At 46.1% G+C, this 26,860-nt stretch overlaps 1 protein-coding gene across 3 annotated transcripts in view; it reads left to right on the top strand.

The window, feature by feature from the left end:
* Tspan5 (tetraspanin 5) overlaps nt 1–26,860 on the top strand; it is a 164,972-nt gene that overhangs the window by 261 nt on the left and 137,851 nt on the right. Inside the window, exon 1 of one of the 3 annotated variants that reach the window (XM_060392637.1) lies at nt 616–1,045. The exons of the other annotated variants lie outside the window; for them this stretch is intronic. Within the exon in view, the coding sequence (XP_060248620.1) occupies nt 1,007–1,045 (39 nt within the window). The 5' untranslated portion in view covers nt 616–1,006. Of the gene's footprint in view, nt 1–615; nt 1,046–26,860 lie in introns of those variants that run through there. 3 annotated transcript variants of the gene reach the window in all.

Genomic DNA, 26,860 nt, shown 5'->3' with positions numbered 1-26,860 from the left:
AGGCGTCTACCTTCCGCCTCCCCGGCTCGAGCGCGGGGGTGAGCAACACTTCATCCTTTCCAGGACCCGGAGGAGGTGAAAAGAGGAACTGAGCCGGGCGAGGGGCAGCCAGGCCTCGGGGTGGCTTTTTCCTTTTTCTTTTTATTTTTATTTTTTTTAAGGGGGGGGGGGTCGCGAATAGCTTGGGTACGGATGGGCGGACGGCTCGGCAGTTTGGGAAAGGAGCGAGCACACGGATTAGATTTGCTCCCCGTGGGATCTGGATGTTGGGCAGAGCGTGGTGTCATAATGGGGCAGGCTAATCGGGCAGAGCCGACCCCGAGATCCACCTTCCAGCTCCGATCTGATTGGCCGGGGGCTTGGCTCGGTGTTGCCGCGGCTGGTCTGTGCTGTGCTCAGCGTGTATCTCCTTGCACCATCTCGGGCTTTGTGTAGGATGCAGATGCTGTGGTGTGTGGTTCTGTAATGGGCACGTAAATAACACGTCCTGCATGCTCCTCTCCGGCTGTAAAGCGTTCCCTTTGCATCATGGACTGGCCAAGTGGGCGTGTGGGGTGGAGGGATTTATTTCCCTGTGTATCCTTGTGGAATAACTAGTCGCCAGTCAACATATGTTTCAGTGTGCGCGTGCCTCACGTCCTCCGTTTTTAAAGGGGTGACACACAGCGGCCCGGGTTTTAGGAACCCTCGGAGAAATGCAAAGGAGAAGGCGTGTGAGACCTGTTTTACTGGCAAGGCAGGCGAGCAGCTGCTTGCACACCGGGTTCAAACCGAGTTACGCTCGGCACTGCCTTGTGCGGGGCGCCTATTGTAATCAGGCTGGGACCCTACTCTTTTGTTTTGGTTCTTTTCTGCGACCTCACAAACGTGTTCAGCAGCCAGACAAAGCGTTCTCTAGGACAACGGGGAAATGGTTGGTTGGTAGGACGACCGTGTTATTTTTCAGCCCACCTCTTTCCGTCTGGACGTCTTCCTCGCTGGCACCCTCTCTCCACGGGAGGTGAAAATGGTGGCGGCCCGTGGGGTATCCCCAAGTTTCTGCGAGGTAAACAAACAATGATCCAGCGGTCTGAAAACAGGGCTTTTTAATTGGACTTCTTTTATTTGTGGCTGTTGGCTGTAAATATATTCATCTGTGAGAATAGTAAATATTCTTTATGTTCTCCCCCCCCCCCCCCCCCCGTACCAGGTCAGTTTATTTTCTATCAGAGTGGCCATGTGTGTTTTGTGAAAGGAAATGGACTGTGTGTCATCTGTCTTCAGGACTGGACCACATTGTTGAGGGGGCGTGGGAATAAATAACCATATCCAGCCATTCACGGGCAGTTTCTGTTTTCTGTGTCATTGCTAGTATGTTTTCGTGGGAGCTCTCCCCCCCACCCCCAACTAGAGCAAGAGGAAATGATTTTCTTTTTTTGCTTCTCTGCTGGACCCTTTCTGGAAATGTTTAAAAGTGGTGGGTAGGCATATTTCCCAGTGAGGTATTCTGATAGCATTCAGCTATGAGAGGCAAGGGCCCTCGAATGGGGCTGCAGGGTGGTGAGTCCAGGCCTCCTCATTCTGCTTGAACGCTTCCAGAAGTTGCACCTTTCAGCTACCAGGCAACCAAAAGCGCCCACGGGCTTTCTCTGCCGTTTCACAGCAGAGAGTGAAAAGGAAATAAAAAGGACTGGGGACTGTTTCCCCGGCAGTTTGGTGTAATTTTGTAGAGAGCACAAAGGCAAATTTAGCCCCGTCTCTGGATTAGGCTGCAGCAAAACCCCTGAACTGTGGAGAGCTTCCACAAAATTGTGGATTGCTTGCACGGAGAGTTCCAGAATAGAGCCCACATCTCGCCTGATTTTGAAGGTATTCCTGTGGGCGGGAGGGAGTTTTGTGGTAAGCCAGCCTGCAGACTGAGGCCGGGGAACTGAAGGAGCATCACTGGGCGGCATTGCTAAGTAGGTGACTACTTAAGGGAACCCTTCAGTCCCCCTGTCCTCTCAGAGCCAAGGCCCACCTTTAGGACTTTTTCTACCTCGCATTTAAATGCCCCATTTTATCAGGACCAGTGGGCGCTAGCAGCAATCAGCAGGAAAGCCCCCATGTGATAATTAAAGCAATCCACACTGAAATGTTAGTGACTGGAGATGTGGCATAGTTGTGAAAACTTGCCCACTTCTATTGCCTTCAGCCACCAACCTGCCTGCGGTTGCCAGAAATAGCAGAGTCGATGCTTTGGCTGTACGGTTCTGAAGGAGAAATTGCTAACGGAGGCCACGGGCTCCTAATCTTTCATTTTCACATTGACATGTAGACTGGATTTGAAATTCATTGAAGACATTTGAAAGTAATAGTTCTTGTAAAATAAAAGCGGACATACAGTGGCAGCCGTGACAGCCCGGATCTCTTGCTAATCAGCTCTTTGACTGCGTTAGTCAGTTAACTGCCCTGGGCCCTCGTTACTCAGCTATTAAAATGAAGAATTTGGTCGAGTTGTGAGGGCCTTTCTGTTTCTGACAAAGGATTTGTTGAGTTCTAATATGCCGGGGTAGATGAAATGTGAGGGATGAGAATGGATGAGCAGTGGTCTGTGATGGAAAAAGCGTGAACTGGGAGACTTGCCTACTTATAGACTGCCCTTTACTGAGACTTGATCAAAGACTAATTTGTTTGTCATTTCTTCCTCAGTGATTCTTTCACTTAAAAAAATACCTTCCACTGAGTTTTCTTTGCTTGTTGAGTTACTGGCATGACACACATGTTTCCCTATCTGCACCGTGAATCTCAAATGCAGCCCTCTGAGTCATTAGCTGTATTTTTATTATTAGAATTGCAGCTTCGTGTGTAAAATCCTAACCCTTTTATGTAACAGTTGTGATATTGTGAGCAGCAGAGCCAGCATCTTGTACAGATTCCTTTCTTGTTAGTTAGCGCAGGGTGGTGGGGAAAACCTTGTTTTTCTTGCTCTGCTTTGGGAGAAGTCAAACCAGCAGGAATTGATTTTATTGAGGGTGTCATCATAGGAAGATGTTTCTCAGAAACACTGACTTGTCTCTGGGGCGGAGGAGAGAGAAGGATGTTTGTTTTAAGGTCAGCTCTTTGGGGAGTTGATCCCTCTGTCCCATCACTGACCACTGTAGATGTTTTTTGTTCTGGACCTTGACAGTCAAGTGTTTCTCAGATAGTAAATGAATGTCAACATCCTGGTTATTTATTGCTGCATAACAAGCCCCCAAACTTCAGTAGTTCAAAATAAAACCCAATTCTTAGCGTGCGTAGTTCTCTGCTTTGACTACTCACGGGGATAATTCTAACCTGGGGCCTCTGTGCAGTTGCTGTGAGCTGTGGCTGCAGTTTTTTGATGTCTCCTTTGGGTGGGGCGTCCAGGCTGGTGCTCCCCTGTGACTGGCAGGTGATGCCCACTGAGGGTTCAGCTGTGGTTGTCGGCTAAAGCCCATGCATTCTTCTGTCTCTGAGCCCTGAAGCAGCTTTCAGGCAGTTTAACTGTACCCATTTGGCACATCAGTAAAAACTATCATGGAGTCTGCTCAGTTTCATCTTCGGATAGGGAAGAATCAAGGTCGCTTTGTAGAAGCTTATGTGGTAGACTGGCTAGTTTTCTGTCAACTTGACACAAGCTAGACACCTGAAAGGAGAGCATCTCAAATGAGAGCATGTCTCTGTAAGAACTGACTGAAGGGTATTTTCTTAGTTATTGATGTGAGAGGGCCCAGTTCACTGTGCATGGTGCTATTCGTGGGCTGGTGCTCCTGGGTTCTATAAGAAAGCAGACTGAGCAAGCCATGATGAACAAGTAAGCAGCACCCCTCCATAGTCTCTGCATCAGCTCCTGCCTCCAGGTTCCTGCCCTCTTTGAGTTTCTGCCTTCACCGCTTTTGGTGATGAACTGTTCTATGCAACTGTATATAAAATGCCGCCCACGCCCCCAAGTTGCTTTTGGTCATGGTGTTTTTATCACAACCATAATAAGCCAGACTAAGACGTAGATTTCAGCCGTTGTTGGAAAATGAATTTATTAGAAAAAGTTGACTGTATTGGTCAACAGAAGCCTTGAGTTAGACCACTTGCTATTTTGTTCTTCATGCTGTCCAAGGACCAAAACAGCTATGGGCTGTTTGAAGCCAAATGCCTCTTCAGTGTGCTTCGAATATTACTTCGTGTTGCGAGTGGTAGTTTACCCAGAGTAGATGGCAGAATGTTGCATATAGTTTGTTTCCAGGAGGAGGGAGATTCAAGGAGTCCTGGGTGGCGGGGTGGGCCATCAAGTTGGATGTCTTATCTTATGATTCAGTGTAAATTGCAAGATGTTCTGGAATGATGGTACATCAGCAGTTTATAAGTCATAATTTTTGTTTTAATTTGCTAGACATCTGTTAGCTTCGATGGCAACCATATGGGAGTCTAAATTGCCTTTTGAATTACAGGGAGATAGTAGGAAGAGAGCTAAATGTGGCTACGGAAGTATCTTGTGAGAGAAGTGTAGGAAAGGTGTGAGGACCCCAGAGGGGAAGGGCAAGATGCACCATCTTGCCTATTCCGTTGGTTCACTCTGGGGCTGATGCATTCTCAGCGGAAGGTGTTCCTGGCGGTTGAAATGGAGCCAGAGGCAAAAGGTGGGACACCAGGTAACATCCCGGCCTGTATAAAGTTGCAACTGGGAGCTCATTTAATTGGATCACTCTGGCCTAATGCTCAGATTGGCACGTGATTCCTTTTGAAAGGTGAAAGCAGTGTGCTCTTTTGATTTCTACGTGGGGTCTTGCTATTTAACCCAGTATGGTCTCCAATTCGGGCTCATATGATGCTCCTTCCTTAGTTTGATGAGTAGCGAGGGCAATAAACACAAGCTGCTGTGCCTAGAACCGTGCGCATTTGAGAAGCCCACAGCTTTACAATCGTGATGTCCTTTTTAAAAGCCTGTGAAGGCATCTCACAAAAACATATGGTGATATTTTTTTTGTGACCAATAAAGAAATTGGAGCACAGAGATGTGAAATGGCTTCTGCGGTGTTGGAGCACTTGCAGGGTTCACTTTGGGAGTGTTAAGTCTATTCTGTAGCCATAGCCCCACTTTCTCAGTCTGAAACTTATTTTAGAAGATGCTTGTTATTCTAAAATTAAACATCAAGTAAGTCATTTACATCTGTTCATAATTGAAAAGTGATAAAGTTTTTGCATATGCCACAATTAACACCACCCACAAGCCCAAAAAAGTTTAGGATGAAATGTTCTTAAAGAGTATGCTAGGATAATAAATTATTATATAGTCTTGAAAAATTCATAAATGACAATTAGAGTATTAATGAGGGTATTTTTGAGTCACGTGTTTGTTTCTACACATAATACTGACTGCCTTAAAATGACCAACTTCAGAATCTGACTTATTCAATATGGAATAATAAGGGTCTCCTGTGTGGAGGCCATTTCTCAATCATTTCCTTAAGCCCAGTGTGTCCTATGTTGTCTGAAACACGTAGGTATCTAATAAATGCTGTTGAATGAATGAATTTCAGAATGTTGAGAAAGCCTACGGGTTCACCTTTTTACTCAAGGAAGCCTTTTCTCCCACAACAGGCAACCAACTTCTAAGGGAAGTCTGTCTTTGGAACATTTGGTTAGAGAGCTGCATCTGTCTTCAAACCCGACATAATGTCTCTCTGAAAATTTCAGCCTCTCAATTTACTGTTAATTTTTCTTTCTCTCTTTTTTTAGATTTATTTATTTATTATGTATGTATGCAGAGTTCTGCCTGCATTTAGGCCAGAGAGGGTGCCAGATCTTATTGTCTAATGGTTGGGAGCGACCGTGTAGTTGCCGAGAATTGAACTCAGGACCTTTGGAAAAGCAGCCAGTGCTCCTAACCTCAGAGCCATCTCTCCAGCCCTGATCTTTATTTTTTTTTTCAATTAAAAAGTATATTTAAAAAATGTGTATTTGCCTGCATGGCTGGCTGTCTTGCTGTCTGCCCGCCTGCTTGCCAGAGAGGGTGTCAGATCCCGAGGAACTAGAGTTACAGATGGTTGTGACCCACCATGTGGGTGCCAGCGCTCTGAAACACAGAGCCTTCTCTTCGGCTTTAATTTAAAAACATATCTTAAACCCATAGAAAAATAACAAGTGATAAAGTTTTATATTTAAAAAATGCTATTCATGTGTTTTTAAGTTTTACATGGCCGGGCATGGTGGCGCATGCCTTTAATCCCAGCACTTGAGAGGCAGAGGCAGGCAGATCGCTGAGTTTGAGGCCAGCCTGGTCTACAAAGTAAGTCCAGGACAGCTCTGTTACACAGAGAAACCCTGTCTAGAAAAACCAAAACCAAACCAAAACAAAACAAAAAGAAAAAAAGTTTTCCAACTTGTTTTTAACATGGTTAAAGACAAAGTTGTCCACCTGTCGGCTCTCACTAACACAGTATGAATTTTGTCTCAAAGGGTGTTCTCCTTGACAGCTGCAGGACCACCTTTATCAAAGCTAGGAAATTACGCCTTTTTACCTCCCAGATTTTGGGTCTTGTTGACTCTCCCAATCTCAGTAATGCCAATTAAAGCAAAGGAATTCAGGGCGGAATGATGCAGCATGTCTGGTTATCTGCTAAGCCTTTATTCCTTTACTATCAGGATCGTCGTACATCAGAAGATTGTAAACTGCTGGTTAGGCTGGCTGCTTTCAGAGGTGGGGGTTGCCATCGGGCTCCTCAGGCTTAGCTTCCGGCTGTGTGTCCTGAGAGGCAGAGTGCAGCAGGGATGTGGGGCTTCCCTGGCCTCTCCTCCGGTGCCAGTGATTTTGCTTAAGATGTTGTCTGCCAAGCTTTTCTCCTCATGTAGCTACTTCATCCCTTTGTTAACGTATCACTATTTTTTGGCAAGTCACTTTAAAGCTATAGAATAGCCCATTTCACCTTGAACATATCAGCTAACTAATGTATATCAGCAACATTTTATGGCTTCCTCTTTTCTTTGTTTCAACAGTGAGCCCAAATTAACCCCAGGTCCTCCTTGTGTCTCAAGGACAGGCTATGCTCTGACCAGACATGGGCTCTGGTCACGAGCACCGCCCAAGGTCTCATTTGCTTGCACTTTCCTTAATGTTGGGAGCAGGATGGAACACATGTTCTACCAGAGGGCTGCTACCTGTGAGCTCTCCCCTTCTACACAGAGCTGGGGGTCTTCAGCCGGAAGCCACCACTGTGCAGATTTGCCTTGGAAGAAGTTACTCTCACATCAGAAGTGTTTTGCACCTCATCTGAAAGGCTGGGCAACTGCATTTGCAGAGTCGCTCTCCTGTATTAAATGAGATTGTACATGTGAAAGTACTTGGTGAGAGGCAGGTCTCTCATTGCAAACATTAGTCATTAACCCAGGCTAAACTGCAATCGTGTCCCAACAGCCAAGGAATGTCGTTGGCTCAGGTTGAATTTCTCGCAGGTTGAATCTTCCATCTTTTTTTTTTTTTTGTTTGTTTGTTTGTTTTCAAGAGAACTTCTGCTAAGTCTGTCCACCCGGTGTAGACACTAATCTCTGAAGCCTTAACCTTTATAATAACAGTTTCAGTTTGGACCTGATGTTGCATAGACCATCTCCTGCTTAAATGGTTACTCTGGCCCAGTGCTTTTCCAACTTAGCAGCGTCCCTTAGGAGCTGTGAGAGTGTTGTACATGGGGGAGCTGAGAGGCGTTTCGCTTCTCCAGAGAAGCTTGGCTGTTAGTTTTATTGGTTTGGAATTCCATCAAGTGTTTTGCTTGGAGGAGGGGGAGGGAGAGAAAGGAAGATGCGCAGGACAAAATACTTGAGCTAACTGACTTGGGAGAATGAAAGGTTTCTGGTTCACGGTTTCAGAGGTCCGTGGTTCTGTGTTCCTCTTGCTTTTGGCCTAATGAAGCACAATGCATTATCATGACAGCACTGTGTAGAGGAGGAAGCTAGTCACGCCGAGGTAGATGAGATATAGAAAGAGAGCAGAGAAAGGTCATGGTCCCAGGATCCCTTTCAAGGTTATGCCTCCAACGACCTGACTTCCTCCAGAGAAGCCCCCATTTAAAGGCCCCACCTCTCCTTAGTAGGGCCAGAAGCTAGCATCTAAGGCTTTCATACTTGATTTGGTAACGACCACACACACACACACACACACACACACACACACAGCAAAGGATTCCTGTTTAAATTAGAAGAGGAGAAGGAGGAGAAGGAAGAAGAAGAGGAGAAATCACCACAGCCTTTAGAAGGCCATGGGATCATCTTTCTAGTCAAGGAAGCCAAGGTATGTTTAAAAAAATTGATGCTGGGTCTGGGGTCGTAGCAACTGTGGACTCCTTGCTCAGTACACACAGGGCCCTGGCTCCTATCTCCTTCACTGTCACAGATCAAAATGGTAGTCGGGTAGTAGACGGTTGGACGACAGGAAGGTAAGTAAATAAGGTAAAGAAGTTAAGCATAGCGCTTCTATGGAATCTCCCTTTGAGTGTTCATCACGGGTGTTAGGAAATGACGAGTTACAATTTTACCCCCTTTGGACACACTGGCAGGCTAGAAAACCTCAGTCTTTTCACTGGGGGTATGTGGTTCAGTATGTCCAGACGGGATATAATTGATAGAGTTAAGTGTTGTATTAAAAAAAAAAAAAAGAAAAAAAAAAAGGTCTCACAGACAGCTCTCATACCCAGGCTGTGTGCTTTATTTTTTCGGGTTGGGGAGATGTGTCTTGACCCTCTCTTCCGAGTTTGAAGGAGACAGATGGGTGGTGCAAGCATGAGCAAAGGGTGATTGATTGTACCGGCACAGGAAGCTGCTATTATTCACTTACTGGGATAAAAAATGTAGCCCATTTAATCCCTCAAGGAATTTCTTATTAATCCAAAAGTGCCAGTTTATTTTTAAACCCAAGGTCCCTAAAAACAAAACGAGAGCGTGTCTTTAAAGAGAGTGTGTGCCAGCAGACAGGGCCGTAGAGGGTAGAGCAGGCAGGAAGAACTCTGCACCCGTCTGTGGGATCTGCCCAGTAACTACAGATGGTGAGGTGATTGCCACACATTGTCCTCTCTCTGGAGCACCAGCCTCCTGCCCACAGCAGCTCTTCCTGCCAGCCATTGTGTCCTGGGCTGCCTGAGCCTGGATAGCACTCTCCTCAGAGGGAGGCTAGTCGACAGTAAGGCCAGTGTGATGACCTCGCAGAGGCGACAATGCTACAGTGCATGGAAGGGACATCCCGCCCCTCCCACCCCCACCAAGTTCAGCAGCACCGTCAATGGGACGGGACAGGTGGAGGCAAAGCAAGCCTGGACGACAAACAGGATATCCAAAGCACTTTGTAGGGATCCTCCTTCCCTTCCTCCCCTAGTCTCTCCCTTCCATCCCCCTTAAAAATCATGTATTTTGACCATAGCCAGGAACCTAAAATAGAGATATTTTGAAATTTTGAATAAAAATTTCCATTTTCCGAGACATTTCAGCGGGGCTAGACCCTCTGAATAGAAAACAAAATAAAAGCAAATGGGAACAACAATGAAGCCAGAGCGCCATCCAAACCCTCTGGCTGTCCCCGTGATACTGTCTGTACGTGCATAAGGGGTTGCTGGTTAGGCGTTGTCAGGTGTGATTTAAAACTGTGTGGTCACCGACCTTGTTAACAGAGCCGTCTGAGGCATGGGGGGACAGTCTACCACCCTCACTGCAGGCGTGGTGACACTCGCCGCCTCCCAGCAACCATTTACTGTTTAGATGTGGATTGTACGACATAGGCTCTTCTACTTGTCCGCCGGTTTTTTTTTCTAAATTACACTTGGCACCAAGGCTTGAATTTCTAAAAATCTGGAGGGAACAGCTGGCGCTCTAATAAATATTCAGGCCAGCTATTTTAATGCTCTGTACTCAATTAAGTAGTCCTAATAAAAGAGAAGCACTTGCCTTAGGCGTTTCTCAAAGTATAATGTTTTGCTTCTAACAAAAAGTTTCTCCCAGTGTGAATATTTCTCCCGAGCAACCTTAAAACTTCGTTGTGCCCAGTAGGTCTTTTACCCATTCGTGATGAGGTTCAGTCCTGAAGTCTGCACCTCCATGGCCCGTATCATTAACTGACAGGGACCTTAGGCCATTCATTCACTTTCTAGGAATATTCTTGGTTTTTGTTTTCTGAGATGGTCTTCTGTGTTCTGACTGGCCTTGAACTCACGCTCCTTCGGCCTCAGCCTCCCACAGGCTGAGATTACTGGCATGTGCCACCACATCCAGCTTGGGAGAACGGTTTACATGACAAAGCTTGGACACAGTAACCCACTGTGGATCCCGGCTTAGGCATCCTGTATTTTGTGGCGTCTGCTGTTAAGAGTTTGGGCTTCTTGTGCTTTTCATAAGACTCCTTGTGCTTTGCCCAGGGTTTGGCCAAGCATCTTAGATTCTGCTTCGCTCTCCTGCTGGATGGAGTCTTTCAGAGGACGTCTATGGTAGACTCCCATCCTGTTCCCTCTCTTCAATAGCTTCCCGTGTCTATTCTATTTGCCCTTCTGAATGAGATTTAAGTATCCTCCCTAGAGTCCTCCATGGACCAGGAGAGGACAGGAACTCCACAAGGAGACCAGCAGAGACAACAAATCAGTCCCAGGGGGTCCTGCAGAGACTGATGCACCAACCAAGGACCATGCATGAGGAGGACCTAGACCCTCTGCTCAGATGTAGCCCATAGGCAGCTCAGTCTTCAAGTGGGTTCCATGGTAAGGGGAGCAGGGGCTATCTCTAACATGGACTCTGTTGCCTGCTCTTTGATCACTTCTGCCTGGTGGGGCAGGCTTGCCAGACCACAGAGGAAGAGGATGCAAGCAGTCCTGATAAGTCTTGATTGGCTAGGGTCAGATGGTAGGGGAGAAGGCCTCCTCCTTTCTGAGGAATAGGGGAGGGGGAATAGGGAGGAAGAAGGAAGGGACCGGGAGGAGATGAGGGAGGGAGCTACAGTCGAGATGTAAAGAGAATAAATTATAAAGAATAAATTACAAAAAAAAAAAAAAGAGTTTGGGCTTCAAGAATGTGTCAATTTTTACTCTACTTCATTCCAGCATTAGGACCTTAGGCAAACTATCTACTTGGTGGCTCAGTCTTTTCTTCCTTTGAAATATGGCATATTTAGTAGTAGCTTAATATTATTTTTAGTGCTAGGACCTGTGTTTCAATGTAGGACTTCACACTTGCTAAGCAAACAAGCAAGCAAGCATCTTACCATCAAGGTACACTCCCAGCAATATAATTAACATCTCCCTTTCCCCCTGTTTTTGGGACATAGTCTCACTGTGTATTTCTGGCTGGTCTGGAACTTACTGTGTAGACCATGCTGGAGATCTGCCTGCCTCTGCCTCCTGAGTGCTGGGATTAAAGGGGCACAACACCATTGGTTAATTAACATTCTTAACAAGATCATTAAAACCTAGAATCTATCTCAGTCGTGAGGATGAGAGGAAAAATGTGTGTAAGCTTCCTGGAATGTTTTATCCACATTAACAGTTACTACTGTTTTTCCAACACCATCTTGTCTTTTTGATGGCTTTCCATCCCTTCTTCAGAACCATTAAGATAATTGTACATTGTAACACACACACACACACACACACACACACATTTGGACTCTGTAATGTTCTGTCCGCATAAGCGTATTCTCAGGATAACTAAAGCAAAACAGATTTAGCAAATGCTCGCCCTGTATTTTCTTTGTACTGTCCTGGATAGCACAAACGTCTTATCACAAAGACCAGGCCATGCATTCGTAGCTGTTGTTTAATTTATTCCTCACTTTCCTTAGCCAGTGCATTTTTTTTACTTTCTTATTGCTGTGAGCAAGTACCTGCGTGAGGCAAATAAAGGGAGAGAGATCTATTCCGGTTCACAGTGCCGAAATAGGGGGAAGGCACGGCTTGTTTTTTTTGGCTGGGTGATCATATGGCTAGAACTCCTCACTCTTTGATAGACCGAGATGCAGAGAAAGTAGAGGCCTGGCTCCTGTGTTTTGTTGGTTATCCAGTCAAGTCGGCAACGAAGACAAGCCAGCATACCTGGTTTTGGTGACACTTCATTTTCTTTGCAAAACCACACCGCCCCACGTTAGAATTCTGTACCGGGAAGTCTGGTTTCGGAAGCTCGGCTCTGGTACTAAGCCTGACATGTGGTATGAGGGTGAAGGCTGGGAAGTAGAAGTACTTTATTAGCATCTGCTAAACTCGCTATTCTAAAGCTCTCTAGGTGGTCAACTATAGTTTCAGCTCTTCACTGTAATGCAAACACTGCCTATCAGTGCCGTGTATTATTTTATATATGTTTTTGATACATTCTTCAGGTCATAAAAATGAAAATCCTGTCAGTGATAGCCATAACTTGTGAGTTTCCCTTTGGATGTCTTTTCAGAAGATGCCCAGCTAGGATTTTGGCCTACAGCACCTGGATCACTGATAGATTGGACCACTCATCTCAGCGAATGAGCAGATTAACTGACTGGCTTCTTCTCTGGTACATAAATGGGATGTGCTGTGTACTTGTATCTTGGAATAGTTACCTGACATAGAAGGTTCCAGCCATCGTAGCTCAGCACAGTCTTCCTTCTGGCTGGGCTTTCTTATCCCTGGAAGACAAGGTCAGGGCGTGCAAGACAGAAGGCATGAAGAACCTTCTTGGTGCTAGTTTTTAAACTCAATGTTATTTGGGGTTTTTGATTCTCTCCCCCCCCCCCAGGTAGGAGAGAAAGAAGGTTAGAACGGATAGGGTACGTAGACATCTTTATACTTAGTTCCGGCTGGTTAGAACCAGCAGCCTTCATCTTTCTCCTTCCATCCCACTTCCTCCTCCCTCCTTCCCTCCTTCCCGGAGCATCCGGTGAAGAGTCCCTGACTTTCTCTCTCTCTCTGGGCTCTGGTAGCTATCCCTTCTCAGAGTTAAACTAACTGCAGCTGGCAAAGACCACGCCTCTCTGAGCCACAGGAGGCAGTTAGCTGTTTACATAACACAGCTGAGTTTTTAAAGGAACCAAAACTTCCACTACAGAACTCTGCCACTGGGCCCCATGTAGAAGGTCTGCTGGAGCCTCAGCTCCTCACCCCCGGAGTCCCCATCATCCCAGGTGTAAGCGGCAAGGGCAGTGGTAGCAAGCAAGTAGCGTGGCCTTGGACAAACACTTGCGTCTTTGAGGTCTTTCAGGTGTGTGAGGATCATGTGGAACTCTTGTAACCAATCCTTGGATTTGGTAGTCCGGAAAGGGCCCAGATGCAGCTTGTGCCTTGAGCAACCTCCCACTCCATGCTTCCAGTCTGCAGAGGACATCTGAGTCACAAGGATCAGTCCATTTCAAGCTCGTTCTTTCCTGTTAAATCAGTTCTGTGCTTAAACACTAAACACGCTATTTAAAAGGGAAACATTTAAAAATATCTCTACTCAGAAACACACAATGACAATAATATGGCTTATTAACTTCTAGGTAGCTGTTGGAAACTGCTGGCAGGCCGAGCTCCAGACTTTTTTTTTTTTCTTTGTTACAGTGAAGGTTAACAGGTGTAAACGTATTTGGCATTTTGGCATCAAATGAAGAATTTCTCCTTGACTAGAACAAAGAATTTAAAGGGAGTTGAAAGAAAACTACTTACCGATACAAGGTTATTTACTGCTGTGGTTTGAAATAATCTGCTCTGGATCCCCACATCTCTAGGAATCTTACTTTGGGGAGACCCCTGTTTAAGCAGTTTGCAAGGCCATATGTATTTATGAGCTGAAAGCCACCATCTGTGGAGGTGTGTTTACACGTTTGTCTTCTCTGTGTTTTGTGTTCTGAGTGCTGGGCATGGGGAGCAGAAGTGCCCTCTAGTTCTGAAAACTCGTGAACCCCATGGCCACTGAGTAATTATAGTTCAGGCACACAAAGGAAAAGAATTTGGGGATGTATCTCATAGATTCACAGGAGGTTAACACCTTAAACACTTTGGAAGTCTATCTTACAAGGCTCCGCCCTCTCCTTTTCCATCTTACTGTTGTCAGCTTGGCAGTGAGTCTTGTTATTTGATGCATTTTTAAACAAAATGTTTTCTATTGTGAAAGCGCCACAAAAACATGGAAAGAATTTTGAAGGAAGGTTGCTCATCATCCCAGTAATAGTTTCATCTGATTCAACTATATCAGATGAAAACTCCTGCCCTAATGTTAAGAGTAGCAAACAAATGCACAAAACCTACCAAACAGTCAACCAGCCATCCTTCCTTCCATCCATCCATCCATCCATCCATCCATCCAACTAAACAGCCAGGCAGCCAGTCAGGCAGACAGCCAGCCAGACATCTTATAGTTTCTAGTTATCCCGTGAGGCTATGACTTTAGCAAACCAAGGTCGCTCAACTTTGAAGTGGAGACTGTTCATCACCACCGGTTAAGCATGTGCTTTGACCTTTCTGGTGTCTTCCTCTTTAGGATAACATCTAGAATAAGTGTTTTCAATGCACAGAGCAATACCTTGTGAATAAACACTGGTTTCACTCAACCAGAAAGAGGGGGGTGGGGAAGTAAAATCAATAAGCCTCCCGCAGGTGCTTGAAAAAGTGCGCACTTTTAAAAGAAGGAATTGCCGGTGATAAGGAACTTGGCAAAAGAAAGCTCCCGTCTCTTCATTTTCTGCATTTTTGACTCTCATGTTCTGTGCAGAACGCTGTAGCGAGGATGTCCTGATTATCTGTTCTGTTGGCGGTGCCCCACTTAGCCAAGGAAGGGTAGCCGTCACCCCCATGACAGCTCAAGGAGAACAGCTCTGCAGCCTCCTTAGTTTGTGAATGTCATAGCAGGAGTCCTAAGGAAAATGGGGTTTCTGTGGCTCCAGCTCCTTTTGCTTCGCTTGTTGGTTTCTGAGAGAATAAATTGAATGAAGAGCTGTCTAGATGATCTAACTGTATGTGGCATTTTTTTTTCCTCGAGTCTGCAGAATTTAATAATTCTTGGTATTCTTGCTGTATGCTTTTAAATTGCTAGCTGGTGAGGGTTTGAAGCAACTGTGTAAAAGTTTGAAATAGTGTTTTACTTATTTTTCCTTAAGATGAATCAAAATTTTTTTGAAACAAATGAAGGCACCAAAATAGTACAGAAAGCTCATTTCTATGAAATATATTTGTATATATTCAGTTTCAATATAGATATAAATCATCAATGGATGTTAAATGTCAATTTAAATCCTTAGGTTGTTTTAAACAAAGATAGTTACTGTCTTTGAAGGGTGATGGCCTGAGTTACTGTTCTCTGACCTCTGAAGTATTTTCATTCGTATTAGAATACAACTTCAAACTACATGGGACCGTTTGTTTATTTGTTTGAGACAGCTAGTCCAGGCTAGCCTCAGACTTCCCCAGTGTTGAAATTGTAGGCATGAGCTTCGAGACCTGATGAAGTGAAACCTTTTGAAGTTCAAAATAGGGTCTAGAAATCAGCTTCAATATTTACAGTACACGCAGAAAGAACACTGTTGTGTTTTTGAGTTGTAGATGGGACTAGAAAATAAACCCTAACCCTGAGATTATTGCAGCGCAGCTGGGAACAACACTCATGTCATACATTACTGCTAAGCACCTTTCCAAACACAGTTTTAATTTTAAAGGTCCTCCTCTCTCTTCTCGTGCACCCTTCTTTCTCTGGCTTTTAACTCCAGAATCAAGGAGACAGAGAAATTTCTTAAGGGATTCTAAAGCTCTCTTAGTCTTAAAAAAAAGATTAGCTTACTGCAGGAAGACTAGAAGGTTGGAATTCTTTTGAACAGGAATGTCTGTGCAAATATTTAATTTGTTGTTCTTTAGTTGGTCTATTTAGGACAGATTACTGGAAGGAACCAGGCTTTAATTGGCCTTTTGCAGGCCTGATTATGCAACCTTAGGAGAAGGACAGGAAATGTCACCTATTCTCTGTTACTTATCAGTCATCTTTCCTCACCTGCTCTTCTCTCTTACTGATGGGTTTTTAGTCTCTGACCACAATTTATAAAACAGGGGACAGAACATTGTACGGTCTAAGATGCCCTCGGCCTCATTTGTAGGGACCGTGTGCAGAGTGGGAGTCTCTGTGGATTTGCTTCCGGGTCAGGTTTTAGCTGAGGCCAGAGATGAGGATGGACTGCATGCCATTTGCATGCTGAACTGGGGTGAAGGTAGCATTGTAGGATGCCTGTATGCTGCATCACCCAGGCTGCCAAGTCCCAGCACTTTCACTCCATTTGGCTCCACTTGACAGTTTTTGGCTCAGTCATTTTGATTAACATCAACCTTGCTTATGTTAAGTAACTCTTCAGGTTATTTATTATGTATTACTCTCATGCTTTGGAATGAGCGACCAGAAACTTTTGCCTCATATGGACTCCATATGCAGCTGTTAAGTTAGCAGAAACACAATTAATTGGCGCATAAGCTGCATATTGAATAGATTAAGCTAGATAGCATAGACATCGTTTGAGATTGTTATCCCTGACATTCAAGTGTTTGAAGATGTGGTGGTGACAATCAATCTCTGAGTTCACATATGTCCTGTTCTGTATTTTTATTATTAATGTAAACATCTGTGCAATCCTTGTTTATTTTGCACCAGCGAGGTCCAGAGAGGATGACATGACATGGTCTGTGAAAAACTCCTCTGTGTTTCCATTGTCCCCTCACCCTCCCAGGCTGGACAGAGATTGTTGCAATGGGTAAGAGACAGCCTGGGCTCAGATTAGGCCCTGGCATCTCTGACTTGTGTGCGTATACATAGACAACATCTTTAGGGTCACTGCAGAGACCAGCCTGCTGAGGAGCGCTCCTGAACACTGACAGTAAGAAAGGACCCCACTGCCACCACGAGCTCTGAGCCACTGTCACCTGAGAAGGGTGTTTTCAGTGTCAGGGACTCTCCAGTGCCTTTGCTAGGGATGTGGTCCCTGAAGGATAGACTCTGCCGGTCTTCAAGCCTGCTTTCCACTGTCTTTCTCGCGTGGAAGTCCATCGATCTCCTTGGCGAGTGACTCTTAAGAGTTTGCAGTAAAAAAAAAAAAAAAAAAGAGTTTGCAGTGCGTACAGTTGGAGTGCCCACTTCCTTTCATGCTTATCCGCAGCTGCCCACCACGCCTGTGTGCTGCTACAGTCTGCTTCCATGATGGCCTGAGGCTTTCCTCTTCTTACACAGGGTCCTTGTGTGTGCACATTATGTGTACAGGTGCCCGTGGGTACATGGGTGTGCAGAGGTAGGAAGTCAACCTTGGATGTCAGACCTCAGATGCCATCCATCTTGTTTTCTGAGACTGGGTCTCTTGCTAGCTTGGAACTCGCCAAGTCAGCTACACTGGCTTGATAGATGTCTCCTGTCTCTGCCTTGTAAATACTGGGATCGCAAATGTGTACCACTGTGCTTGGCTCAAAAAAACAAAACAGAAAACATGGGTTCTAGGGAATCAAACTTAGGTTCACCATGCTTGCATAGCAGGCACTTTACCAACTAAATTATCTTCCCAGCTAGGGAGTCCTTTTGAAGCCATTTATATATGCATTATAATTACAATTAAATATACATAAGTGTGCCTAAAAACTGCTTAAAGTATACTAAGTAATAATTATCCATTGAAATAATTTAATTAAATTTGAAGTAATTTTTTTCATTTAGGAACAAAATAAGCATCCATTTGGCCCAACTACAACAACAAAAAAAGAATTGTTACACAAATAGGTATGTTTATGAAATTACTTAGTTTATTAAAATATAATTCATCCTGAAGTTACATTCTCTTAATTGAATTTACGGGTGTGTGCTTACAATTTTCACAATATGTTTAAACAAATGGTGTCTGTGAGCTGCTGAACTTTAAGGACTCTGGCATTTGAAGTTGTTTTTCTGTTGTCCTAGAAGTAAAATCCTAGGTCTAAAAGAAAACCATTGACGTCATAGTAAAAGACAGCTGCGGCCCGCTCCGATGCGGGTATCTCCTGCTGCGACGATTTCTCTTTCTTCCCTGACAAGGGAGATTGCTGTGAATCAGCGTCTCCTAGACAGAGAGAACTTACTTGTTTTGGGGCACATCCCTAAATACAGACAAGTTTCTAAAAGGGTGAAAAAAGTGGGCTGGAGAGGGGGATGAGAAGCTGGAGCTGGGGTGGGTCAGCACGCGGAGGGAAGTGCATGCTGGGATTGTGGGCATGGGGAGACCCTCTTGCACAGCTTCCCTGCCAGTTGTACTGGGGTGCGCTTTACCTGGCCCGTTGCTCTGGGTCACAGGGAGCGGCCTTCTGCCTTCAGACGTGATGTCATGTCTTTCTGTGGACAGTGAGGCACCAGCATCCCAAACACTAGTCCTCAGCTGTGATGCCTACCCACTGTGCGTACAGCTTCCCTCTTCGACTTTTAGAGCGAAGAGAACCCAGGCCAGAATGATGCTCCTGTGTACTCTTTGATAAGTCCTTAATTGCCCGATCCAGAAATCGGTGTCTTTTTCCAGGGTTCAAAAAGCAGACTCTAGTCAATTTACCACCTTGGCTGTGTGGACAAGTCAATTCTAGACCTGACTGGGTCTCTCTTGCACAGCTTAACTGTATGTCCAGTTAGATGTGCTCACTGGGCCTCCTCCACAAAGAGATGGTTAGGGAGGTGAGGGCTGGCAGGGCCACACAGCTTGTCAGGCTTCTTAGGCCCAAGGAGGGGCCCCTTAGGCCCCTGCCAGTGTGCCTCCAGGGAAGTGATGGACACAGACCGTGCTAGCTTCAAGAGCTGTGCCCTGTGTTGTGTGAGGTTGAAACTGATTGTGCTAAGTCCAAGTGGGGTTGGTTATTGGCTGTGGGAAGAGGAGCCTGAATCCAGGAGTGTGGGAAGCCCCTTCAGGCAGAAACTATAGCCAAACTGAGGTAAAAATAAATAAATAAATAAAAATGCAGAATTGGCCGTGTATTCGGCATAGATGGAAATGGAAGAGTCCTAGCAAGGTGGTTCTGAGACGAGGCAGCAAAAGCCTAGCTTGACAGGAGTCGGCCTCTGATGAAACGGGGCCAGAAAGATCTTGAAATCTGCTGTCTGGTATTTATAAGTTGTTTTCGGGCACTCAGCCACGCTGTTGGAGAATGCCTCCAAGCTCACCTCCACGCTGGCTTAGGCAAGTTAGGGAAGAATTTATGATTAACAGTCATGCAGCTGGTCCGAGCCAAGTGCAAACATTGGTTCAGAGCAATTCTGTGTGCATTTCTTTGTGAGTTCTTTATGCACTTGTGATCTGCAGTGGGATGCCTCCTTCCCCTCCCCCTCATCAGAAATTATAATGTCATGTAATAACCAGGCCTAAAACTAAGACTTTAGATGCTAGATGGTAAGAGGCGCCCAGGTAGCAAATATGACGTTGAGCCTTGCTCCTGTTGTTTCCAGGGTGAATCTTACAGGGGTCTATTCAGACGCTAGTGTGAAATAACACTTTCTGTTCAGTTAATGATGTATGAAAATTATTTACTGTCTGTGGCCGCTAATTGAGATCGGGTATGAATCAGGCTGGAACTCAGGAAGTCAGAAACAGTAAAAATAACCATGGATCAGGAAATGGATTTTAATAAGATGTCTATGTGAGGGGGACCCCTGTATCTGCCACACACATGTTGTGCACCTCACAACTCTCCTAGTTATGATGATTTCCACTGGGGCTGTGCTGTGTGCATTGGAAGCAGGGGTGGGGGCTGGGGAGGAAGGGATGCCACTCTGAGCTTCCACTGACAGAGAAAGTGGACGGTCCTTTTAAAGTCAGACGTCTTTGGGCATTTCTGGTGGTGTGTTAATTCCATCCGGCTTCTCCCATTTTGAAGAGAAGCTTGGTGGTAGGTGTCAGGGGCTTCCTGTGTTGGGGCTCCCTGCCAAGGGAAAGAGGGTCCTCCAGGGTGGTGCAGAGGCACGGGGACTTTGTAGAGTGGCCCGGGACAGCTCCCACTGTGTGTGCTTCTCAGCCATTCCCCACAGGGAACCCCAGTCACAGTGGTGGCCGAAGATGCTACTGTGCCCTCGAAGCCAAGGAAGCGTTGCTTGCTTATGGTGTTGCTTGTGAAGCAGAAGTCTGTAAGTACCTCAACTCTTGGGCACAGTATATTTGTTATCAAAGTGAAGAGGCTGTGTACCCATTTTTTTTTTTTTTTAAAAGCAGTTTCTCTTTTAATTATGCATGTGAGATATTAGATAGTTTAAATGCGTAGGTTAATAGAATGATTTGTGCGTGTGTGTGTATGTGTTTTATTGTTTGAGACATGGTCTCTTTATATAGCCCTTCTTGTCCTAAGACTCACTGTGTAGACAAGGCTGGCCTCAAACTCAAAGAGCTCCTCCTGCCTCTGCCTCCCAAGTCCTAGGAACAAAGGCATGTGCAACCATGCCTGGTGGAAGGTGATTTTTAATATGTAGTTTTTTTTATTACAAATAGTTGAAGGAAAGACAAGTACTAACACTTTTCACTACCGTTGAGTGTAAATTCTAAAAAGCTGAAGGTTTTTCCTGGGGGTTGTAGAGGATTAAGAACACACTTGAAGTTGGGCTGTTCTCACAACCAGGTACCACAGCTGCAAGAGCCCAGTTCTGTGTTACCATTTGACTTTTGAAGCAGCTCCTGCTACCTTCTCCCAGTCCCTTGGCTCCTCTCTTGGTCTCTGCTCAGAGGCCCTGGGTCAGGCACCTCCATAAGAGTCTAGAGGACCTGTCCTGTTTGTCAGTCCCTTTCCATTTGCCTCTCTACAAGAGACACAGGGCTTGTAGAAGAGGGTTTTGTTAGTGGAAGAGAGTAAGGCTTGGCGTCAGAAGGTCTGAGTTTGAATCAATCTCTCCCTCTCCCCCTCTCCCTCTCTCCTTCCGTCTCTCTCTGATGGTGGTGCTGCAGATTGAGAAGAAAACAAGCACTCTGTCATTGTCTTTCTTTCCCAGCTCTCATTTCTCTTGGTTTCCAGCAGAGTTATTTTGTCTCCTGTTAAATATTTTGAGTCTGGGTTGCCTTGAAGATCAAGTAGGTGTGTTGGGAGACAGTTCTCCATAGGTCGCTTGTGTTTTTGCATGGCTCCTAGTTAGGGTATTGATTGCTTTTCCCAAGGATGCCTGTATAATAAGCAGCTTTGCAGGGTTGGTGACTGCTACATAACGTTTGGTTAGGCTCCTGAAGCTCAGGAGTCCTCAATTGCTCTGTGAGCTGGCTGCAGTGTCCTGAGGGAATCTGGACTTGGGGAGCCAAGCCCTACCAGAACCTGGAATGGAACCCCATCCTTCAGGTCTTCCCCCACAAGGACCCAAACAACCAATTGGGAAATGGGCCTCTAATTCCTTCAATTAGTACCACTGCAGGTCCTTATGACCAGAAACTATGGAGCGCTGTCCACCACAGGAAGGCTGGGCTTGGGGAACTGACCCTGTGGTCAACTGTTCCATGTCTCTGAGCCCAGAGTTGCATGCCTTGCTAGGGGACTAGTTAGTGTGTGTGTAGGCTGATACTTTCACGTTACCGTGAGTAACGCTCGGTAAGTGAGGGCTGATTGATGAGTGTCTTCTCACTAGACCTCATCCATGGGCTCTGGTCATTCTCTCTGGCCCATTGTGATGTTGCCTACTCTCCCTCCTTCCCTCCCTTCCTCCCTTTCTTGGAACCGCATCCCTCCACCTCTCTAGTGGCAGAGCTAATCTCTGTACAGGATTAATGCCAAACATATCACAAGGACTTTCCTGTGCTTTTTGTTCCTGCCTTCTGTCCTGCACCTTAGGGTTGCTGCCGTTGCAGTGTAGCAGGTGTCAGCTAGTCTCTGTGGTCGCCTCTGGGGCACAAAGCTTGAGGAATTGTGCCTTATTTGTGTTTTCCAACCCTGTAACTTCAGGCTGACTTTCATTGACACCTCCACCGTCTCTGCCTTATCACACGTGCAGTGCAGACTGAGATGAAACTGTGAGGAGTGAGGAGGCTGGGAGTGCAAAGTACTGTCCTCAGGATCCAGGTTAGCTGCTACCATCCCTGCCATGATACCATGGGTATCAAAAATATACCCATGGGGTTGGCAAGATGGCTCAGCACATTAGAGACACTTATGTGCAGGCCTGACCTGAGTTTGTTCCCTGGGTCCTGTACGGTGGAAGGAGAGAACTAACTCCTGAAAGTTGTCCTGACGACCACATGCTAGCCATGGTGTTCTCTCTCTCTCTCTCTCTCACACACACATACACACACACACACACACACACACACACACACACATACTCACATGCACATTCACACACTCACACTTACACACACACTCTCATACACATAACCACATATTTACACACTCATACACACACACACAGATACACACACTATACCACAGCTAATACTAGGGTTGTGGCTCAGTGTGGAGTGTGTGCTTAGCCATGGGTTCAATCTGTAACATCACAAAAACAAAGCCTAAATTTGTTGTAAAATTAAAAACAAGAGTTGACTTTTTTTCTTCTTCTTCTTTTGGTCAGTTTGGCGCATGGGATGTGGATATGGAGTTCCCTCAGCCAGAGTGCCACTCAAGGCACTGTGCCCTTTTTGGTTTGGCTGGCCCTCAGGCAGTCTTCTTTGTTCTGTTTTGTAATCTGTCCCTTTTTCTCCCTGCACCTCATTTCCTACCTGATGATCTTTGCATTTTCCAGGCTTCCAGATCAGATGGGCTCAGTTCTGTCTGGCCAGGTCCACCGTTGCAGCAGTTTTAAACGACAGTGCAAAGATGAATATGTCCGTCAGCAGCCCAGTGCCTCACATAGGGTCCATGGCAGAGGGCACCATCACAGCATCTTGTCATGATGCCCCAGGGCTGATGATTCTCTTAGAAGCCCATCCCAATGATCTTTCAGGACCTTGTGGGAGAAGAACTAGATGAGAGGGTTTCATCCCAGGTTTTGGCAAGGCTCAGCTCCCGGAAGGCGTTCCATAAATTGTTTTGCATGCTTGAGTGACTAAGAAAACGTGAAAGTGCCTAGTTAAATGTAGAGTGTCAGTCACATGTGAATTACTATCCCCCCTCATTTCTTTCTACAGAGTAGACCTGTGCTCAGGTGCTGCGGAGAGCTCAGGGAGGGGATCTGAGGCGATGGAGAACACCCATGACACTTGCCTTGCTTCCCCCTGGCAGTTCTGTGCTCCCTTGCCCTGAAAGGTTGACGTGCTGGGCTGTGGAGCAGTGTCTAAGGAGCAGATGGTCCCAGCTCCTGTTATCCAGTCCTAACAAACCCAGAGGTCTTTCCAAAGGATGGACCTCTTTCCTCTCTTCTCATGGCCTTCATCTCATGGCTTATAACACCTTTAACCCTTTAATAGTTTCCTCCCAGCTCTCCCACTACTTTTCTGTCTTCGTCTGTAGGAATTTTATCTGCCACCAGTTTCTTGTGTCTAAAACATCTTTTCTTCCGGAGCCATAGACCCCTTTCATGATTCTGGGATGCTATTGAGTGAGCAGGGATCTATCTGGTTAGATGAGGACAAGGTCATCCTGTGCTTTTAGAGTCTTACTTTGGGACAAAGCAGCTACCAAAGAACCTCTTCCATGTGTGGACCTATTTAAATAGCAAACATCGTAAAATACCACAGGTTAAGCCGTCCACCTAATGAATAGAATTTATTACAAATAACAAAGGAGAAAGGTACATTTTTGTGCATGTCACTTGATGGTATTTGAAATGGAAGTTGTTTTTAGTTTCTACTGTGAGTAATCATTTATTTTAATTAACTAATTGTTATGAGTGCGTGTGCATGTTAGCAGTCAGGCAGGAGGATCAGAGCATAGCTTCCAGAAGTTCATACCTTCTGCTGTGGTCCTGTGAGACCCCAGGTCTTACATTTCCCGGAGCCTGAAGTCAGGCCGTCCGGTTTCTGCAACAGGTATCTTCACCTGATGGGCCCCGACCCCAGGCTCGGGAATCTTTGGTTTGGTATGCCTCAGGGTCTAGGTACTGTTTCTTCTGTCTACGGTGTCTTAGGACTATGTAGACTTTGGAGTTGTTGATCCGGGGTGGTGCCACCGTTGTAACCATGGTGGTTCCTTGTTTATTTCTGAGATTTCTCTGGGAAGGAAGGCTGTTAATCACTGTGAATTCCGTTTGAGAAACAAAATTGTTCTTCAAAGTGGGGACCGATGTGATTTTTTTTTTTTTAAGATTTTTTTCAATTTGGAAAAGCACCCAGGATTGCGACGCCTCATCTAAAGAGGAAGGCTCACTTTTTGTCAGCGTTCAGCGTCACTCAGACCTGGACGGACCTCATCTCTGGCAGTGTTGCTGGGTGACATTCTGAACAGGTCACTGAGTACGTACACTGAGAATTACTGAGCTGTTTCGGCGAATGTGTCTTGTTTAGATGGCCGAACAGTACGTTGATTTACGGACGTGGAAAACTGTGGCAGGGTAATTTTTAGTGTCTACATTTCATTTCACCATGATCACCAGGGATTTTTGAGCCAGTGTGAACAAAATGACAAGGCCAGCCTCAGGCAATTTAGGGTTATGTAAGGAACCTTCTCTGCTCTCTTACATCCAGGCCCTGCTTTTCCAGATGACCCAGAATCTTGGTGGCCTCACTCATCCCCAGATTTGGAGTTAGATTTGATGTCAATCTTCTACACTGACATCACCCTGGTCTGGCCTCCAGCCTCCTCATTACATGGCTCTGTCACCTGAGTCCTGGTTTTCTCCTGTGGTCTACACACCACCTGTGTCACACTGTCCTTGTCCTGGCAGTGACTGCTCTCCTTCCCCAGGGTCACCTTGAGGTCTTATACACTTTCTGTCACTCCCAATTAGGTTACCCCTTGAACTCTTCTGTCTCATGTCCCAGGACTTTTCCTTCCAAGCACCTGTCATAACTGGATCAGATCGCTATTACACGTGCTGGTGATTAACTGGGAACTAAACCTTCAGTTTTAATGGGGTGGAGCCATGGATAGGGTGTACTCCACTCCCCACAGCGCCTTAGAGTGCTCCGGGAGACTTGGTTTGCCTTTTTTAAAGATTTATTTATTTATTATAGATACAATGTTGTACACCTGCATGTACACCTGCATGCCAGAAGTGGGCACCAGATCTCATTATAGATGGTTGTCAGCCACCATGTGGTTGCTGGGAATTGAACTTAGGACCTCTAGAAGAGCAGCCAGTACTCTTAACCTCCGAGCCATGTCTCCAGCCCAAGACTTGGTTTTCAGTGGCAGCGTGGTGTACACTATAACTCCCTGCAAAATTCTTAATAGCGTCCCCTTTGACTTCGCCAGTTACCAGTGTGAGGTAACAGTACGTACGGTGATCTGTTTCAGAGCCCCGAAGTGTAAAGCCGCTGAAGGAAAGGATTGCATTTTCAGGCTTCTGGAGACAGAACTGGGTTGGAGGTGGGGTAGCTTTAATTTCACTCCCGATTGAAGATTCAGTTTGTTCTAAAATCTGCCATCATATGCAGATGCCCAGGATTCTTACGTCTTGAGAAAGGAAGAATGTTCTCTGTGCACCTGGGATTTGGGGGTGTGGTGGTGAGAGGCGCGGGGCTGCTACAGAAATGGAAGATAGAAGGCAGCAAGGCAGGCCCTCTGCCGGTCAGGGACGGACTTGACAGAAAGGGTGGGGGGCTGCTGCTGCACGTATTTAGGGGAGATTTTCTCATTCTGAAGGGACCTGGTCCCCAGGTGGCCATTAGTATGGGGAGCTGTGGGATTTAATGGGGCTGAATGACGAATGGGGCGCCTGATAGCGGGGGTGGGGGTGGGGTGTGATTAGTGGGATCACTTGATGAGGAAGGACACCTGCTTAGTGGGTAGGGGCCCCACGTGATCTGTGGAGGCGGGTGCTAGTGGGGGCCACGTGACTGGAGAGGCCGTGGTTGTGAAGGCCATGTGCTGAGTGGAGGCCTGTTGGTGAGTGTGAGTCACGTGATGAGTAGGAGCCAGGGGATTAGTGGTGCAGCGAAGGGACCTGGGCTTCCTTTTCCGTGCCCATATATGCTCCAAGAAGGTGGAGTGCACAGTGCCAGGGTGAGCTTGGTGAATTACAAAGACCGGAAACCTAAAAGGTGGCACGAGGCCCTCCTTTCTAAGACCTGTTCTCATCTGGTCCCCGGAGACTCAGTTTCCTCCCTTTGATCCGGTGCTGACACTGGCCTGCCTCAGGGAAGGCTCTGAAGAATGGAAGCACAACATGCAAAGCACTTTCAAATTGCTGGGTCCCTTCAGGGGAAAAGGACTCTTTGTGACACTGGCCTGAAGATAATTTTTATCAGATTCTGTAGCCTGAGGACTCAATAACTGAAAAAAAAAAAAAAAAAAAAAAAAAAAAAAGCCTTTCTAGGGCCTGGCTTTCTCATGGTTGGACCAGATTGAAGTGGCAGATTTCTTCACGCTGGCCATGTGGCAGGCCCAGGTACCTCAGGCACGTCCCCTGAGAGGCTTACACCGTCGGAAAGAGGTGCCAGAGAGTGAAATGAACTGCAGAAGCTGTGGCAGGTGGGCTGTGCCCGCTCAGGGCAGTGTGTACGGTTCTCGTGTTCCAGGGTCAGGTTGGGCTAGACACTAGGACATGCCCCTTGCCTTTTGACCTGTGGGGATGCAAATGAGGTTGGGGTGAGAGGCTCCATTTTTTTTTTTTTTTTTTTTTCTGGGTGTCAAGTTTGTGTGCCAGGGGCGGGCTGTGCTCTCTGCGGAGAATAGAGCCACCCCCAGCATTAGAATGTGGGGGATTCACAGACCTCACGGGGATTTGCCAGCCGGATGATTCAGCAGAGTCTTTGCAAGGTTTTGCTAATGGTTAAATATCTGCAGCAGGCTGCATTTGGATTGGCTGAAGAACAAGGTGAACCGAGGTAATCATAATTACGTGATTTTTTTTTTTCTTTTTTTTGTTTCAAGTTCTGGCATCTTGC

Source organism: Meriones unguiculatus, chromosome 10 (assembly GCF_030254825.1).
Source record: "Meriones unguiculatus strain TT.TT164.6M chromosome 10, Bangor_MerUng_6.1, whole genome shotgun sequence".
NCBI lineage: Eukaryota > Metazoa > Chordata > Mammalia > Rodentia > Muridae > Meriones > Meriones unguiculatus.
The sequence above is the reverse complement of the archived record's forward strand: the minus strand, read 5'-3'. Positions and strand labels throughout refer to the sequence as shown.